At 51.3% G+C, this 18,783-nt stretch overlaps 2 protein-coding genes across 2 annotated transcripts in view; both read left to right on the top strand.

Annotated features, from left to right (window-relative positions):
- The first annotated feature begins 10,958 nt into the window (after positions 1 to 10,958).
- Positions 10,959 to 11,375, top strand: LOC138353736 (shematrin-like protein 3). The gene has a single exon (XM_069307126.1). It carries the CDS (start codon positions 10,959 to 10,961, stop codon positions 11,373 to 11,375), a length of 417 nt encoding a protein of 138 aa, XP_069163227.1.
- A 509-nt stretch (positions 11,376 to 11,884) lies between these two features.
- Positions 11,885 to 18,783, top strand: part of LOC138353735 (autotransporter adhesin BpaC-like) — a 37,030-nt gene continuing 30,131 nt past the window's right edge. Inside the window, exon 1 of the mRNA XM_069307125.1 lies at positions 11,885 to 12,056. Coding sequence (XP_069163226.1) covers positions 11,885 to 12,056 — 172 coding nt within the window. The remainder of the gene's footprint in view (positions 12,057 to 18,783) is intronic.

Genomic DNA, 18,783 nt, shown 5'->3' with positions numbered 1-18,783 from the left:
TACGACACCCCCTCCACAGACCTACGACACCCCTCCACAGACCTACGACACCCCCTCCACAGACCTACGACACCCCCTCCACAGATCTACGACACCCCCTCCACAGACCTACGACACCCCCTCCACAGACCTACGACACCCCCTCCACAGACCTACGACACCCCCTCCACAGACCTACGACACCCCCTCCACAGACCTACGACACCCCCTCCATAGACCTACGACACCCCCTCCACAGACCTACGACACCCCCTCCACAGACCTACGACACCCCCTCCACAGATCTACGACACCCCTCCACAGACCTACGACACCCCCTCCACAGACCTACGACACCCCCTCCACAGATCTACGACACCCCCTCCACAGACCTACGACACCCCCTCCACAGACCTACGACACCCCCTCCACAGACCTACGACACCCCCTCCACAGACCTACGACACCCCCTCCACAGACCTACGACACCCCCTCCACAGACCTACGACACCCCCTCCACAGACCTACGACACCCCCTCCACAGACCTACGACACCCCCTCCACAGACCTACGACACCCCCTCCACAGACCTACGACCTTGAGTTACCTCTCTAGCAACAGTAATCGCTTTGGCGTACTTGTGTATCAGTGTGCATGGGGGCAGAAAACCCTTTAGGCTTAACAAGACCCCCTCCCCCCCATAGCCAAGGACGAGCCTGTTCGTGTGGTCACCCATCCAGTCACTGGGATGACGCACACAGCATTCTGCTACGCCACTGATGTCCTGTAGTCCGCATCCTTTAATTAAAAGCTTCTTCCCTGTGGACTAATACATCTGTCTCTCTCTCTACCTCCTCGCTGTTGGCTCACTTCCGCGTCATTCCTTCTCTCCCTCGCCCCCTCTCTCCCTGCTCCAGCATCCATCACGCGCGTGAGTGAGTGCGGACGCAAGTAGCACTACCGTTTGAGGTGGTGGGGGGGAGGAGGGGGTAGAGGCACTGGTGACGTCAGGAGAGGTAGTGCGTTAAAGGTGTGTGGCGTAGACGGTTTCTCTCCTCCTCTCTCTCTCTCTCTCTACCTGCATTCCTCACCTCTCTTCCTTCCGCTCTTCTCACTGTATCGTTCGTCTTCCTTGCCATACCTCCCGCCCCTAGTCCTTGTCTTCCTCTCTTCCCTCTTTGTCTCTATTTCCCTCGGCAAGAGGTGGCTGCCTCTTCTCTCTAGACAAGAGGTAGGGCTGCCTCTTCTTCTTCCAGGACAAGAGGTAGAGCTGTTTCCTCTTCTCCGTAGGCAAGAGGTAAGGAGGCTGCAGTGGTGTGTAGGGGTGGCGTCTCCTCCCTCTAGAATGGCTCGACCATACACGGGGCCCCTACTTCTCAGTCACTCTACCATACAAACATTATTTCTCACCCGACTCCATATCTCTCATATTCCAGTCTTCCCCTCTCTCTCATCCTCCAGTCTCTCACCCCTTGTTATATCTCTGCTCCAAGTCCATTGCCACTAATATCACATAATGTTGACAAATTGGATCCCACCGCTGCCACCATTAATGTTTGTTTACTATGCGGTCTGGTAAGGGAAATTGAGATGTACGACGCAGGTAGTTATGTCATTTATTGGTGTATAAATATCAAGGTCGTCTCCCTAGCCTTGGCTGCTCTTGATTGCCGGCTTTGGGTACGGTCCACTTACTGCGTCTGTGACGTCAGAGGCACAAAGGCCTATTATTGGTGGGTGCTTAACGGTCCGACAAATTCAACAGCTGGCGCAGGTAAATCTTCGGGTTTGTGCTTCGCTTGATCGAAGCGGAGCTGAAGTCAAGGCTGAAATCAGATCGAGAACTCGCTCGGGTCAAGGCCTCGCTCGGGTCAAAGCCTCGTTCGGGTCAAGGCGTCGCTTGGGTCAAAGCCTCGTTTGGGTCAAAGCCTCGCTCGGGTCAAAGCCTCGTTTGGGTCAAAGCCTCGCTCGGGTCAAAGCCTCGCTCGGGTCAAAGCCTCGCTCGGGTCAAAGCCTCGTTTGGGTCAAAGCCTCACTCGGGTCAAAGCCTCGCTCGGGTCAAAGCCTCGCTCGGGTCAAAGCCTCGCTCGGGTCAAAGCCTCGCTCGGGTCAAAGCCTCACTCGGGTCAAGGCCTCGCTTGGGTCAAAGCCTCGCTCGGGTCAAAGCCTCGCTCGGGTCAAAGCCTCACTCGGGTCAAAGCCTCGCTCGGGTCAAAGCCTCGCTCGGGTCAAAGCCTCACTCGGGTCAAGGCCTCGCTCGGGTCAAAGCCTCGCTCGGGTCAAGGCCTCGCTCGAGTCAAGGCCTCGCTCGAGTGAAGGCCTCGCTCGGGTCAAAGCCTCGCTCGGGTCAAAGCCTCACTCGGGTCAAGGCCTCGCTCGGGTCAAAGCCTCGCTCGGGTCAAGGCCTCGCTTGGGTCAAGGCCTCTCTTGGTTCAAAGCCTCCCTCGGGTCAAGGCCTCGCTCGGGTCAAAGCCTCGCTCGGGTCAAGGCCTCGCTCGGGTCAAAGCCTCGCTCGGGTCAAGGCCTCGCTCGGGTCAAAGCCTCGCTCGGGTCAAGCCCTCGCTCGGGTCAAAGCCTCGCTCGGGTCAAGGCCTCGCTTGGGTCAAGGACTCGCTTTTGTCAAGGCCTCGCTTGGTTCAAAGCCTCCCTCGGGTCAAGGCCTCGCTCGGGTCAAAGCCTCGCTTGGGTCAAGGCCTCGCTTGGGTCAAGGCCTCGCTTGGTTCAAAGCCTCCCTCGGGTCAAAGCCTCGCTCGGGTCAAGGCCTCGCTCGGGTCAAAGCCTCGCTCGGGTCAAGGCCTCGCTCGGGTCAAAGCCTCGCTCGGGTCAAGGCCTCGCTTGGGTCAAGGCCTCGCTTGGGTCAAGGCCTCGCTTGGTTCAAAGCCTCCCTCGGGTCAAAGCCTCGCTCGTGTCAAGGCCTCGCTTGGTTCAAAGCCTCCCTCGGGTCAAGGCCTCGCTCGGGTCAAAGCCTCCCTCGGGTCAAAGCCTCGCTCGGGTCAAGGCCTCGCTCAGGTCAAAGCCTCGCTCGGGTCAAGGCCTCGCTCGGGTCAAAGCCTCGCTCGGGTCAAAGCCTCCCTCGGGCCATGTTCGCTGCGTGTCTTATCTTATCTCCACCTGATAAATGGTTGTGACCTGACGCGGCCCTGTAAGACCCGGGGAATTTATGAAAGAGAAACGTCCACTTTCCTGTTAGTATTGACGCACTGTAACGCGCGGGCCACCAAATGGAATTGTGTTGACCTTGTTTTGATGTATTGTTCTTCGAGTCATAACTCTTGCACTGTGATGACCATTCTTGACCATGACCATCGTTATATTTTCTATTAAGGGGTCGGGGGGATGAGACCCCTTAATAGAAAGTATAAGAGACGTCTTAAGATGGGACGTCCTACTCCCACAGCTGGTGTCCCAAGATGAGACGCCCCACTCCCACAGCTGGTGGTCCAAGATAAGACGCCCCACTCACACAGCTGGTGGCCCAAGATGAGACGCCCCACTCCCACAGCTGGTGGTCCAAGATAAGACGCCCCACTCCCACAGCTGGTGGCCCAAGATGAGACGCCCCACTCCCACAGCTGGTGGTCCAAGATAAGACGCCCCACTCCCACAGCTGGTGACCCAAGATGAGACGCCCCACTCCCACAGCTGGTGGTCCAAGATAAGACTCCCCACTCCCACAGCTGGTGGCCCAAGATAAGACGCCCCACTCCCACAGCTGGTGGCCCAAGTCCCACAGCTGGTGGCCCAAGATGAGACGCCCCACTCACACAGCTGGTGGCCCAAGATGAGACGCCCCACTCCCACAGCTGGTGGCCCAAGATGAGACGCCCCACTCCCACAGCTGGTGGCCCAAGATGAGACGCCCCGCTCCCACAGCTGGTGGCCCAAGATGAGAAGCCCCACTCCCACAGCTGGTGGCCCAAGATGAGAAGCCCCACTCCCACAGCTGGTGGCCCAAGATGAGACGCCCCACTCCCACAGCTGGTGGCCTAAGATGAGACGCCCCACTCCCACAGCTGGTGACCCAAGATGAGACGCCCCACTCCCACAGCTGGTGGCCCAAGATGAGACGCCCCGCTCCCACAGCTGGTGGCCCAAGATGAGAAGCCCCACTCCCACAGCTGGTGACCCAAGATGAGACGCCCCGCTCCCACAGCTGGTGGCCCAAGATGAGACGCCCCACTCCCACAGCTGGTGGCCCAAGATGAGAAGCCCCACTCCCACAGCTGGTGACCCAAGATGAGACGCCCCGCTCCCACAGCTGGTGGCCCAAGATGAGACGCCCCACTCCCACAGCTGGTGGCCCAAGATGAGAAGCCCCACTCCCACAGCTGGTGGCCCAAGATGAGAAGCCCCACTCCCACAGCTGGTGGCCCAAGATGAGAAGCCCCACTCCCACAGCTGGTGGCCCAAGATGAGAAGCCCCACTCCCACAGCTGGTGGCCCAAGATGAGAAGCCCCACTCCCATAGCTGGTGACCCAAGATGAGAAGCCCCACTCCCACAGCTGGTGGCCCAAGATGAGACGCCCCGCTCCCACAGCTGGTGGCCCAAGATGAGAAGCCCCACTCCCACAGCTGGTGGCCCAAGATGAGACGCCCCACTCCCACAGCTGGTGACCCAAGATGAGAAGCCCCACTCCCACAGCTGGTGACCCAAGAACCTCGATTTACTAGATGAAAATCTAGCCCCACAGTACATAATTCCCAGATGAAATACTGACAAGAAATCCCTCCTCTCAATACTTGAAAAAATGCGTATGTATATATATGAATATACATACGTATACATATATAAATCAATAAATAATAGTAATAAAATAAATACCTTTAAACAGAACAACATGTGTGGAAGCATCGGAGTGTATATATATAAATGCTACACAGTATTCCCCTATAGACATCCATATATGGTGAAACACATGTGAAGAACCTCTCACACACTCACAGCTCCCTGACAAGAGGGAGCCAGCTTAGCTTAGCTGCCAACACCCACACATGGTGTCAGCAAGGCGGACAGCCCGCCGCCTGCTTTCATACCTCTCACTGTTTCTGTATTTCTAAACTAAACTTACCTACACACCTCTCCATCTTCTTTACTCAGAAAATACCCAAGTACGGACTCTAAACCTATTCATATAAGTGTGCAGTAGAGTTTGAACCTTTTTTGTTCTCGCTAAATTGTTCATTTTACCGAGACCGGAAGTGAGGTTGGGGTTGGGGGGGGGGGGGGGGTGGGGGGGGGGTGGTGGGGGGGGGGGGGGGCTTGAGAGGGGGGGAGGGGAACCAATTGCTGTGGTGGGGATTTACATCTCTCCATTAAGGTATTGGTACCTGCGTGGGGTGATTCCATTCCTCTTTAAAGATGCACCAGTCAGAATTCAACCCTCTTGGAGGACACAGAAACAGTGCGTCTTGTATAGACGCACCGCAGAGTATAGACGCAACTATAGACGCAACTATAGACGCAACTATAGACGCAACATAGATATATTCTTCCTGCTGTGTTTGATGAGGCCGAAGGAGGAGACAGAGACGTGATCACAGAGTTCTCAAGAAGTGTTAATCGTACGAATATCGTATGAACATCGTACGAACATCGTACGAACATCGTACGAACATCATATGAGTAACTATCACCACTCGGTGTGGAAATCACCAGTCAGACTTGCGGACCGAGAGTAAGAGATCACTTTAATACGAAGCCTTGTGCTTCTTTATGCTTGTCTCAGCCTTGTGCTTCTTTATGCTTGTCTCAGCCTTGTGCTTCTTTATGCTTGTCTCAGCCTTGTGCTTCTTTATGTTTGCCTCAGCCTTGTGCTTCTTTATGCTTGTCTCAGCCTTGTGCTTCTTTATGCTTGTCTCAGCCTTGTGCTTCTTTATGCTTGTCTCAGCCTTGTGCTTCTTTATGCTTGCCTCAGCCTTGTGCTTCTTTGTAACACGGGTTCGGAGTTCCTCTCTCTACTTATCTACCTTCTACTCCCTCTACCCGTATTCTTACTTTTTATTCTCTACCAAGGGACTCCAAAACTTTTACCAAAGCCAACTCCACGCCACGTGGTCCTAAGACGATTGACCGACTTAGGATTCTACACCCAGTATGACGTGACCTAGGCTCTGAGCAAAACCCTAGTGTCGCCTCTACGCTGCCACCACCAGACCAGCAACACAGAGCAATGATCGAGGTCTGGATCGATCACGCTAATTAATCAACCTTGGGGCTTGATCCCCACTAGTAGTTTATAACCTCGGAAACTTGAGTGTGGAATTAATTACACGGGAATGATTCGATGTTAGAATCGATGTTAGAATCGGCGCCCAGTCCAACTCTGCCTCGTGTGGACCACGTGACCAGGACAAGTGTACACATAAAACACATGGAAACAATAATAATGCAAATTCTTAACTTAATTAATTTATTCAAAGAAAAAACTAAAGCAAAATCTAAATATGTTCACTCCCTGTCACTTTAACACTCCCTACTTGACCTGAGTGGCAAATGAGAAGACTATCCCTATAATTAACAATAGCAACTATACCTTGGGCGACCAGCTCTAGATGTTGGGCTGGTCTCGGGGAGAGGTAAGATGTTTGACCTCTTATCCCAGCTGCTCCCGTTTCCACACTGATCTCTCCCTTGTCTGGTCTACCCCAGACAGAGCATTGTATCCTTCCGCCAAGTCAGTCAAAGTTCTACCAAGTTACTAGCAAGGTTTAAGTTATAACAATTAACCTCTGTTTGTACTGAATTGATCCAGACTGGTTAAATTATTTTACTGAAATTAAATTACACAAGCCTCTAACGGCAGAGCTGTTCCCGATCACAAAAATGGTTATTTGAACTTTGAGAAATAGTAGACATGTCAACCCCTGATGACCTATGACCGCCGGTCACTCCGCCTTACAAGTTAGATCTGATTCGTGACGTCACTGATGGTGACTTAAACACAATAATTAGAATACTCTTGATATTGTATCCAGTACTATTATACAATACAATTTTAATGCAAAATGAATAAAGGCTAATTTTCTCTAAATTACTGAATACTATAGGATGATTCATTATACGCAGCTATGAACAAAGCGTCGGTTATTTCCACCGCGAATTCCCCTGGGAGTCAGGTCACCATGCGGGCTCAGCTTCCCATTCTCTTTTGTCGATAAACCACTCTGGATAATTCTTACAACCAGCCTAGTTTGTTACATCTTTATGTTTGTCTCAGCCTTGTGCTTCTTTATGCTTGTCTCAGCCTTGTGCTTCTTTATGTTTGTCTCAGCCTTGTGCTTCTTTATGCTTGTCTCAGCCTTGTGCTTCTTTATGTTTGTCTCAGCCTTGTGCTTCTTTATGCTTGTCTCAGCCTTGTGCTTCTTTATGCTTGTCTCAGCCTTGTGCTTCTTTATGTTTGTCTCAGCCTTGTGCTTCTTTATGCTTGTCTCAGCCTTGTGCTTCTTTATGCTTGTCTCAGCCTTGTGCTTCTTTATGCTTGTCTCAGCCTTGTGCTTCTTTATGTTTGTCTCAGCCTTGTGCTTCTTTATGCTTGTCTCAGCCTTGTGCTTCTTTATGCTTGTCTCAGCCTTGTGCTTCTTTATGCTTGTCTCAGCCTTGTGCTTCTTTATGCTTGCCTCAGCCTTGTGCTTCTTTATGCTTGCCTCTTGCAGGTCTCTCACAAGCCCAAACCCGTATTTACCCAGGTCTCTCGTGATCCCAAACCCGTATTTACCCAGGTCTCTCGGGAGCCCAAACCCACCCAATTTAAACTCTGTGGGCCAGTTGATCGCCTTACCTGTAATTCACTTTACTTGTAGTTCACTGTAACTGTTGTACCTGTAGTCCGCTGTACGTGTGGTCTATGTGGACCGATGCGGACCTTTACGTAACAAAAAGGAGGCATGATCCGGGACCGGGCCGCGGGGACCTTGAGCCCCGAAATCATCACAAGGTAACCTTGTGTAGCTTCCGAGAATCGCCGGCACCGCGGCCCGGTCGTCGACCAGGCCTCCTGGTTGCTGGACTGGTCAACCAGGCTGTGGAAGGCTGCTCGCAGCCTGACGTATGAGTCACAGCCTGGTTGATCAGGTATCCTTTGGAGGTGTTTATCCAGTTCTCTCTTGAACACTGTGAGGAGTCGGCCAGTTATGTCTCTTATGTGTAGTGGAAGCGTGTTGAACAGTCTCGGGCCTCTGATGTTGATAGTTCTCTCTTGAACACTGTGAGGGGTCGGCCAGTTATGCCCCTTATGTGTAGTGGAAGCGTGTTGAACAGTCTCGGGCCTCTGATGTTGATAGTTCTCTCTTGAACACTGTGAGGGGTCGGCCAGTTATGCCCCTTATGTGTAGTGGAAGCGTGTTGAACAGTCTCGGGCCTCTGATGTTGATAGTTCTCTCTTGAACACTGTGAGGAGTCGGCCAGTTATGTCCCTTATGTGTAGTGGAAGCGTGTTGAACAGTCTCGGGCCTCTGATGTTGATAGTTCTCTCTTGAACACTGTGAGGGGTCGGCCAGTTATGCCCCTTATGTGTAGTGGAAGCGTGTTGAACAGTCTCGGGCCTCTGATGTTGGTAGTTCTCTCTCAGAGTACCTGTTGTACCTCTGCTCTTCAACGGGGGTATTCTGCACATCCTGCCATGCCTCCTGGTCTCATGTTTTTGTTTTGAAATTTTAGTCAACAAAATTTATCAACAGGGAGGGTACAGGGTACAGTGGGGGTACCGGGTACAGTGGGGGGTACAGGGTACAGTGGGGTATAGGGTACAGTGGGGGTACAGGGTACAGGATACAGTGGGGGTACAGGGTACAGGATACAGTGGGGGTACCGGGTACAGTGGGGGGTACAGGGTACAGTGGGGTATAGGGTACAGTGGGGGTACAGGGTACAGTGGAGGGTACAGGGTACAGTGGGGTATAGGGTACAGTGGGGGTACAGGGTACAGGATACAGTGGGGGTACAGGGTACAGGATACAGTGGGGGTACAGGGTACAGGATACAGTGGGGGTACAGGGTACTGTGTGGGTACAGGGTACAGGGGTAAAGTGGACGCTGAACTATACATATTTACCTGTAGCTACACAGGTAAATACAAGGCGAGGGGTCTCCAGTGTAAATCTTAATGTTTATACTTTACGTCAAGCTTGTCTATTTGTCACCTGCTGTCTATTTGTCACCTGCTGTCTATTTGTCACCTGCTGTCTTTGTCACCTGCTATCTATTTGTCACCTGCTGTCTTTGTCACTTGCTGTCTATTTGTCACCAGCTGTCTATTTGTCACCAGCTGTCTATTTGTCACCAGCTGTCTATTCGCCACCTGCTGTCTATTTGTCACCTGCTGTCTATTTGTCACCTGCTGTCTTTGTCACCTGCTGTCTATTTGTCACCTGCTGTCTATTCGCCACCTGCTGTCTATTCGCCACCTGCTGTCTATTTGTCACCTGCTGTCTATTTGTCACCTGCTGTCTATTTGTCACCAGCTGTCTATTCGCCACCTGCTGTCTTTGTCACCTGCTGTCTATTTGTCACCTGCTGTCTATTTGTCACCAGCTGTCTATTCGCCACCTGCTGTCTATTTGTCACCAGCAGTCTATTCGCCACCTGCTGTCTATTTGTCACCTGCTGTCTATTTGTCACCAGCTGTCTATTCGCCACCTGCTGTCTATTTGTCACCAGCTGTCTATTTGTCACCTGCTGTCTATTTGTCACCAGCTGTCTATTTGTCACCTGCTGTCTATTTGTCACCAGCTGTCTATTTGTCACCTGCTGTCTATTTGTCACCTGCTGTCTATTTGTCACCTGCTGTCTATTTGTCACCAGCTGTCTATTTGTCACCTGTCTATTTGTCACCTGCTGTCTATTTGTCACCTGCTGTCTATTTGTCACCAGCTGTCTATTTGTCACCTGCTGTCTATTTGTCACCAGCTGTCTATTTGTCACCTGCTGTCTATTTGTCACCTGCTGTCTATTTGTCACCTGCTGTCTATTTGTCACCTGCTGTCTATTTGTCACCAGCTGTCTATTTGTCACCTGCTGTCTATTTGTCACCTGCTGTCTATTTGTAACCAGCTGTCTATTTGTCACCTGCTGTCTATTTGTCACCTGCTGTCTATTTGTCACCTGCTGTCTATTTGTCACCAGCTGTCTATTTGTCACCTGCTGTCTATTTGTCACCAGCTGTCTATTCGCCACCTGCTGTCTATTTGTCACCTGCTGTCTATTTGTCACCAGCTGTCTATTCGTCACCAACTGTCCAATCAGCATCAGCTTTAACTTGTAAATATTCCTTCGATGTAATTACACCCTTAACCTTCTAGCTGTTGGTGATTAACTATCCAATTACCATGACTGTCAGAGGTTCAGGCCAACCCCCTAATTCTCTCAGGGGCATGATTCTCACAGGGGGCATGGTTCTCTCAGGGGGCATGATTCTCTCAGGGGCATGATTCTCACAGGGGGCATGGTTCTCTCAGGGGGCATGATTCTCTCTGGGGGCATGATTCTCTCAGGGGCATGATTCTCTCTGGGGGCATGATTCTCTCAGGGGGCATGATTCTCTCTGGGGGCATGATTCTCTGTGGTGGCATGATTCTCTCTGGGGGCATGATTCTCTCTGGGGAGCATGATTCTCTCTGGGGGCATGTTTCTCTCTGGGGGCATGATTCTCTCTGGGAGCATGATTCTCTCTGGGGAGCATGATTCTCTCTGGGGGCATGATTCTCTCTGGGGACATGATTCTCTCTGGGGAGCATGATTCTCTCTGGGGGCATGATTCTCTCAGGGGCATGATTCTCTCTGGGGGCATGATTCTGGGGGCATGATTCTCTCTGGGGGCATGATTCTCTCTGGGGGCATGATTCTCTCTGGGGAGCATGATTCTCTCTGGGGGCATGATTCTCTCTGGCTGCATGATTCTCTCTGGGAGCATGATTCTCACTGGGAGCATGATTCTCTCTGGTGGCATGATTCTCTCAGGGGGGCATGATTCTCTCAGGGGGCATGATTCTCTCTGGGGGCATGATTCTCTCTGGGGGCATGATTCTCTCAGGGGGCATGATTCTCTCAGGGGGCATGATTCTCTCAGGGGGCATGATTCTCTCAGGGGGCATGGTTCTCTCAGGGGGCATGGTTCTCTCAGGGGGCATGATTCTCTCAGGGGGCATGGTTCTCTCAGGGGGCATGGTTCTCTCAGGGGGCATGATTCTCTCAGGGGGCATGATTCTCTCAGGGGGCATGATTCTCTCAGGGGGCATGGTTCTCTCAGGGGGCATGATTCTCTCAGGGGGCATGATTCTCTCAGGGGGCATGATTCTCTCAGGGGGCATGGTTCTCTCTGGGGGCATGATTCTCTCAGGGGGCATGATTCTCTCAGGGGGCATGGTTCTCTCAGGGGGCATGATTCTCTCAGGGGCATGATTCTCACAGGGGGCATGGTTCTCTCAGGGGGCATGATTCTCTCAGGGGCATGATTCTCACAGGGGGCATGGTTCTCTCAGGGGGCATGATTCTCTCAGGGGGCATGATTCTCTCAGGGGGCATGGTTCTCTCAGGGGGCATGATTCTCTCAGGGGGCATGATTCTCTCAGGGGCATGATTCTCACAGGGGGCATGGTTCTCTCAGGGGGCATGATTCTCTCAGGGGGCATGATTCTCTCAGGGGGCATGGTTCTCTCAGGGGGCATGATTCTCTCAGGGGGCATGATTCTCTCAGGGGGCATGATTCTCTCAGGGGCATGATTCTCACAGGGGCATGGTTCTCTCAGGGGGCATGATTCTCAGGGGCATGATTCTCTCAGGGGGCATGGTTCTCTCAGGGGGCATGATTCTCTCAGGGGGCATGGTTCTCTCAGGGGGCATGATTCTCTCAGGGGCATGATTCTCACAGGGGGCATGGTTCTCTCAGGGGGCATGATTCTCTCAGGGGCATGATTCTCTCAGGGGGCATGGTTCTCTCAGGGGGCATGATTCTCTCAGGGGGCATGGTTCTCTCAGGGGGCATGATTCTCTCAGGGGGCATGGTTCTCTCAGGGGGCATGATTCTCTCAGGGGGCATGGTTCTCTCAGGGGGCATGATTCTCTCAGGGGGCATGATTCCCGGTAACCACCCCAGATACGAAGGAACAAGGCTGTATGAGAAAGCGTAAAATATGTATAAGGAAGAGGAATGAAGAGGAGGATGGAGGAATAGGATGAAGTAGAATGAGACAGAAAGGAGAATAGTGAGATAAAAGGAAGGAGAGTGAGACAGAAGGGAGGATAGTAAGAGAGTGGGAAGGACCGTAAGAGAAAGGGGAAGGACCGTGAGAGAGGAGGATAAGAGGGAAGGGGAGGATAGGAGGAAGAGCCATGAGCTAGGAAGGGCAGGGGTCAAGCAGCCTGGGCCGCGGTAAGCCTTCCTGCTGACCACAGTCAACTTGATCAATAATGGAGGCAGCAGCTTGGACACTCCTACCTCTGTTTACCTCTGTCATACACGCCCCTGGTCCCTGGTCCGTGGCCCCCTGGGCCCTGGCCCCCTGGGCCCTGGCCCCTGGTCCCTGGTCCCTGGTCCTTGGTCCCTGGGCCCTGGTCCCTGGCCCCTGGTCCCTGGCCCCTGGTCCTTGGTCCCTGGCCCCTGGCTCCTGGTCCTTGGTCCCTGGTCCCTGGCCCCTGGTTCCTGGCCCCTGGCTCCTGGTCCCTGGCCCCTGGTTCCTGGTCCCTGGCCCCTGGCTCCTGGCCCCTGGTCCCTTGTCCCTGGTTCCTGGCCCCTGGTCCCTGGTCCCTGGTCCCTGTCCCCTGGTCCTTGGTCCCTGGGCCCCTGGTCCCTGGCCCCTGACCCCTGGTCCCTGGCTCCTGGTCCCTGGTCCCTTGACTCCCAGGGCTACACACCAGGGACTAGGGACAAGGGGCTAGAGCTCCAGGGCTATACACCAGGGACTAGGGACAAGGGACTAGAGCTCCAGGGCCATACACCAGGGACTAGGGACAAGGGACTAGAGCTCCAGGGCCATACACCAGGGACTAGGGACAAGGGGCTAGAGCTCCAGGGCTATACACCAGGGACTAGGGACAAGGGGCTAGAGCTCCAGGGCCATACACCAGGAACTAGGGACAAGGGGCTAGAGCTCCAGGGCCATACACCAGGGACTAGGGACAAGGGGCTAGAGCTCCAGGGCCATACACCAGGGACTAGGGACAAGGGGCTAGAGCTCCAGGGCCATACACCAGGGACAAGGGGCTAGAGCTCCAGGGCCATACACCAGGGACAAGGGGCTAGAGCTCCAGGGCCATACACCAGGGACTAGGGACAAGGGGCTAGAGCTCCAGGGCCATACACCAGGAACTAGGGACAAGGGGCTAGAGCTCCAGGGCCATACACCAGGGACTAGGGACAAGGGGCTAGAGCTCCAGGGCCATACACCAGGGACTAGGGACAAGGGGCTAGAGCTCCAGGGCCATACACCAGGGACTAGGGACAAGGGGCTAGAGCTCCAGGGCCATACACCAGGGACTAGGGACAAGGGGCTAGAGCTCCAGGGCCATACACCAGGGACTAGGGACAAGGGGCTAGAGCTCCAGCGCCATACACCAGGGACTAGGGACAAGGGGCTAGAGCTCCAGGGCCATACACCAGGGACTAGGGACAAGGGGCTAGAGCTCCAGGGCCATACACCAGGGACTAGGGACAAGGGGCTAGAGCTCCAGGGCCATACACCAGGGACTAGGGACAAGGGGCTAGAGCTCCAGGGCCATACACCAGGGACTAGGGACAAGGGGCTAGAGCTCCAGGGCCATACACCAGGGACTAGGGACAAGGGGCTAGAGCTCCAGGGCCATACACCAGGGACTAGGGACAAGGGGCTAGAGCTCCAAGGCCATACACCAGGGACTAGGGACAAGGGGCTAGAGCTCCAGGGCCATACACCAGGGACTAGGGACAAGGGGCTAGAGCTCCAGGGCCATACACCAGGGACTAGGGACAAGGGGCTAGAGCTCCAGGGCCATACACCAGGGACTAGGGACAAGGGGCTAGAGCTCCAGGGCCATACACCAGGGACTAGGGACAAGGGGCTAGAGCTCCAGGGCCATACACCAGGGACTAGGGACTGTGAGAAAGAGAGACAGAGAGAAGCACAAAAAGAATGTTTATACGAAAATGAAATAAACCAAAAAATATTGAACAAGATGAACGAGGAAATACGTTAAATATAGCGAGAGAAATACAAAAAATACATAAACATACAAGAAGACGAAAAATGGAGAATGAAATGTGATGATGGTACAGTAAATGTTACATAAATTATAATGAAATAAAAGGTTAAAGGGTAACAGATATATGGACCAACGAGTATAGAAGAACAGGTGGACAAGGACACGAACCAGTAACAAAGACAGGTGCACAAACACACAAACCAATAACAAAGACAGGTGCACAAACACACAAACCAATAACAAAGACAGGTGCACAAACACACAAACCAGTAACAAAGACAGGTGCACAAACACACAAACCAATAACAAAGACAGGTGCACAAACACACAAACCAGTAACAAAGACAGACGTACAAACACACAAACCAGTAACAAAGACAGACGTACAAACACACAAACCAATAACAGACACACGTACAAACACACAAACCAATAACAGACAGACGTACAAACACACAAACCAGTAACAAAGACAGGTGCACAAACACACAAACCAATAAAAAGAAGAAAAACCAAACTGTGAATATCGCAAACAAGAACAGAATTCGGGAAGAGGCAAATGACAGGAAAATACGAAAGGGGAGAATTGGCAAAGAAAAAAAATGAAAAGGCGGAAAAATGAAACACAAAAAAGTAGTCAGTAAAAGAGAAATGAATAAAAGCCGAGAGAATGGCATCAAAGAGAAGGAGAGTGAATGGAAGACATGGGAGGGAATGAGAGGGATGGGAGGGGGAATTGTGGGAAGTAAGACGATGTGGGAGAGGATTTTGTTTTTTTCCTGGGAAGGAAGGGAAGGTTAGGAAAAAGTTTAGAAATGTGGAATTTAGAGTGATTCGTACGTCAGGCTGCGAGCAGCGGCGTCCAACAGCCTGGTTGATCAGTTCACCAAGAAGCCTAGTCAGAGACCGGGATGCTGCTCATATTCACTGCCACTCAGGACATGATTATACACAAGTTAATATGTGTAATGTGTAGATTTAACCACATACACATACTTCATAAAGTTAAAATCAACTACACCAAATAGAATACATGTTTTAATTTACATAGTTGTAAATGTAACTTTCTGCTCTTCACCGCCACAGAGAACACACAGGAATTCATAAGAGATATAGGTAAAAAAAAATAAAAAAATAATATGAATAGGGAAATGTATGATAATCTGTTAAAATTTCTGATAGCTAAGTGGACAACGTTCGGGATTCGTAGTCCTAAGATTCCGGGTTCGATCCCCGGCGGAGGAGGAAACAAATGGGCAGAGTTTCTTTCACCCTGATGTCCCCTGTTCATCTAGCAGTAAATAGGTACCTGGGAGTTAGTCAGCTGCTCCGGGCTGCTTCCTGGGGGTGTGTAACAAAAAGGAGGCCTGGTCGAGGACTGGGCCGGGGGGACGCTAAATCCCGAAATCATCTCAAGATAAGATGTATCAGATTCAGTGAAATTACATAAATGGTGAACTAGAGACCCAATATATGTATATGTGGCCTCGTAGCCTGGTGGATAGCGCGCAGGACTCGTAATTCTGTGGCGCGGGTTCGATTCCCGCACGAGGCAGAAACAAATGGGCAAAGTTTCTTTCACCCTGAATGCCCCTGTTACCTAGCAGTAAATAGGTACCTGGGTGTTAGTCAGCTGTCACGGGCTGCTTCCTGGGGGTGGAGGCCTGGTCAAGGACCGGGCCGCGGGGACACTAAAGCCCCGAAATCAACTCAAGATAACCTCAAGATGTGTATTAAAATACAAATTTTCGGATGTATATATCTACATCCTTTCTCAAGGGGTTATACACCATGTTCTCAGTGCATACAATGTATACATTGTATACAGTGTCCTCAGTGTATACGACACCTGGAGAGAGGATGCAGGTTAAATACGGAAATGTATTTTTTTAATTTGACTTAATTATATTCATATTCATACATAGTCAATCATATTTATATTCATACATAGTCAATCATATTTATATTCAATCATAGTCAATCATATTTATATTCATACATAGTCTTCCACCTTCATTCAAGCACTATGACATTGTAGTCAATTTCTCTAATAGTTTGATAGTAAGCCAGGAGTGCCGGACCAACCGGGCTGTGGTGGAATATATGAGTCTGCGGGCCGCTCCAAGCAACAGCCTGGTAGACCAAGCTCCCACAAGTCAAGCCTGGCCTCGGGCCGGGCTTGGGGGGAGTAGAAGAACTCCCAGAACCCCATCAACCAGGTGTCAAGCAGGAGATCTAAAATCTTACTCAACTACTCTCACTCAACTACTTAATTAACAAGATGCTGGGCAGGTGACGCCACCTCTTAAGATCTTACGCATTCCTCTTAAGATCTTACGCATTCCTCTTAAGATCTTACGCATTCGTCAAAACCAGACGAGCCTTAAGCAACCTTTAAAACCAGACGAGCCTTAAGCAACCTTAGCCTTTGAGATGTTATTTTTTCTTGTCTTAGTAAACATACTTGAACACATATTAGGAGCGTGAAAGCAATTTTCGTACTCAACAAGAATATTGGCAGCCACAGGAGGGGGCTCCTTGAGGTCTTAATATGGATCAGAAGACCTCCTGAGGTCTTAATAGGGCCCCAGGAGTGCCCCTTAGGACCAAATGGATGCGTCTCTTATCACATGAAAGATGTCTCGGCCAACGAGAGACAGGTCCCTGATTATGCTAAGTGATACAATGCTGGCGTCGTAGTGTTCCCGGCTCTGGCAGTCACAGCAACACACGTATCATTCACAGAGTGACACATACGTTACACTCTTAGCGACACATAACACAGCCAACACACACCTGGTAACACCCAACACAAGTAACACACACCTGTACACATGTTGATTGACGGTTGAGAGGCGGGACCAAAGAGCCAGAGCTCAACCCCCGCAAGCACAACTAGGTGAGTACACCACGAGCCCAATCTTAAAAGAAAACTCTAAATGAATCACGAAAAGATTCAGAAGTCTAAATGAACTCTAATGAAACTCTAAATGAAACACGAAAATGATTCAGCAGTTTGCAAGAAGACTCGTTCCAGAATTGCTGCGAGGGGTGAGGTACGAAGAGAGACTGAAGCAACTAAACCTGACGACGCTACAAAGGAGGAGAAATAGGGGAGACATGATAGAGGCATGTAAAATACATATAGGGATTGACAGAGTGAAAAAAGAGGAAAAAATGTTCACGATGACTACCATCGACAAGATGGATTCTTGAGACTTAAAAAGAGTCTTAGAGATGTTAACAAGTTTCCTTTTAGTGTAATAGTTGAGAAATGAAATGAAATAAAGGAGCAGACTGTAGAATTCCATCTATAATTTCACAAGTAGATATAATAGGGAAATAGGTACAGAAATAGGGTGGTGGCAGCCTTCCTCTGAGAACCCAACCACTTGGGCTGGACGGTAGAGCGACGGTCTCGCTTCGTGCAGGTCGGCGTTCAATCCCCCGACCGTCCACAAGTGATTGGGCACCATTCCTTTCCCCCCGTCCCATCCCAATTCCTTATCCTGACCCCTTCCAAGGGCTATATAGTCGTAATGGCTTGGCGCTTTCCCCTGATCGTCCCCCTCTTTCTGATAAGAGCACTATGGGTTCATCTCGGAGGTGTGGAAGGATGAAGATGCCTTGATAATGATCTTAATTATGATCCTTCCGGTGCTATAATGATCGCAGCATTATCATCACCCCTTCCCCCCCTCCTGGTGTTATAGTACCACACAACTATGACCCTTGTGTTGGGGTGTAACACAGAACACAATACCTACCAGCAACACACAACAAAACACTATCTCAACAACATGTGGGAGATGCGGTAGTTGACGGTGGTACGGTGTGTTTAGCCTCTGTCCTGACCCCGTCCTGACCCCGGGCCTGACCCCGGCCTGACCCCAGGCCTGACCCCGGGCCTGACCCCGGGTCTGACCCCACCTCCATACCACTCAAAGGTCACGCAGGAGTCAGCTGGGTCATAGCTTCCTTCTTTGCTCTTCTCCAAGGCAAGTAATTCACACACACACACACACACACACACACACACACACACACACACACACACACACACACACACACACACACACACACACACACACACACACACACACACCACACACACACACCACACACACCACACACACACACACACACACACACACACACACACACACACACACACACACACACACACACACACACACACACACAAGTTTGCAACAAGATTAGTGCCAGAGCAAAAAGTGTTAAGCTACGAACATAGACCAATGGAACTATAAATCTCACCGCCCTAGAAGATGCAAGGAAGAGAGGTGATATGATCACAACATACAAGATACCGAGAGGAATAGATAAGACAAACTAGGACAGCCTCTTCAGATTGGGAGAAAGCAGGACAAGAGGACACAGGTGGAAGCTGGAGACACTAATGTAAGGAAGTACCCTGTACCCTTACCTTGAGGTTACCTTGAGGTGCTTCCGGGGCTTAGCGTCCCCGCGGCCCGGTCGTCGACCAGGCCTCCTGGTTGTACCCTGTACGGGCTAGTTCACAACTGGAAAGCTCTACAAGAAGTTGTAAAAGCCACCTCCATTCACATTCGCTGGTTGATCAGGTCGTCTCAGGTAACGACCTGATCAACCA

This window comes from Procambarus clarkii, chromosome 59 (assembly GCF_040958095.1).
Source record: "Procambarus clarkii isolate CNS0578487 chromosome 59, FALCON_Pclarkii_2.0, whole genome shotgun sequence".
In the NCBI taxonomy this organism is placed as follows: domain Eukaryota; kingdom Metazoa; phylum Arthropoda; class Malacostraca; order Decapoda; family Cambaridae; genus Procambarus; species Procambarus clarkii.
This window is presented reverse-complemented; position numbering and strand designations above follow the sequence as displayed.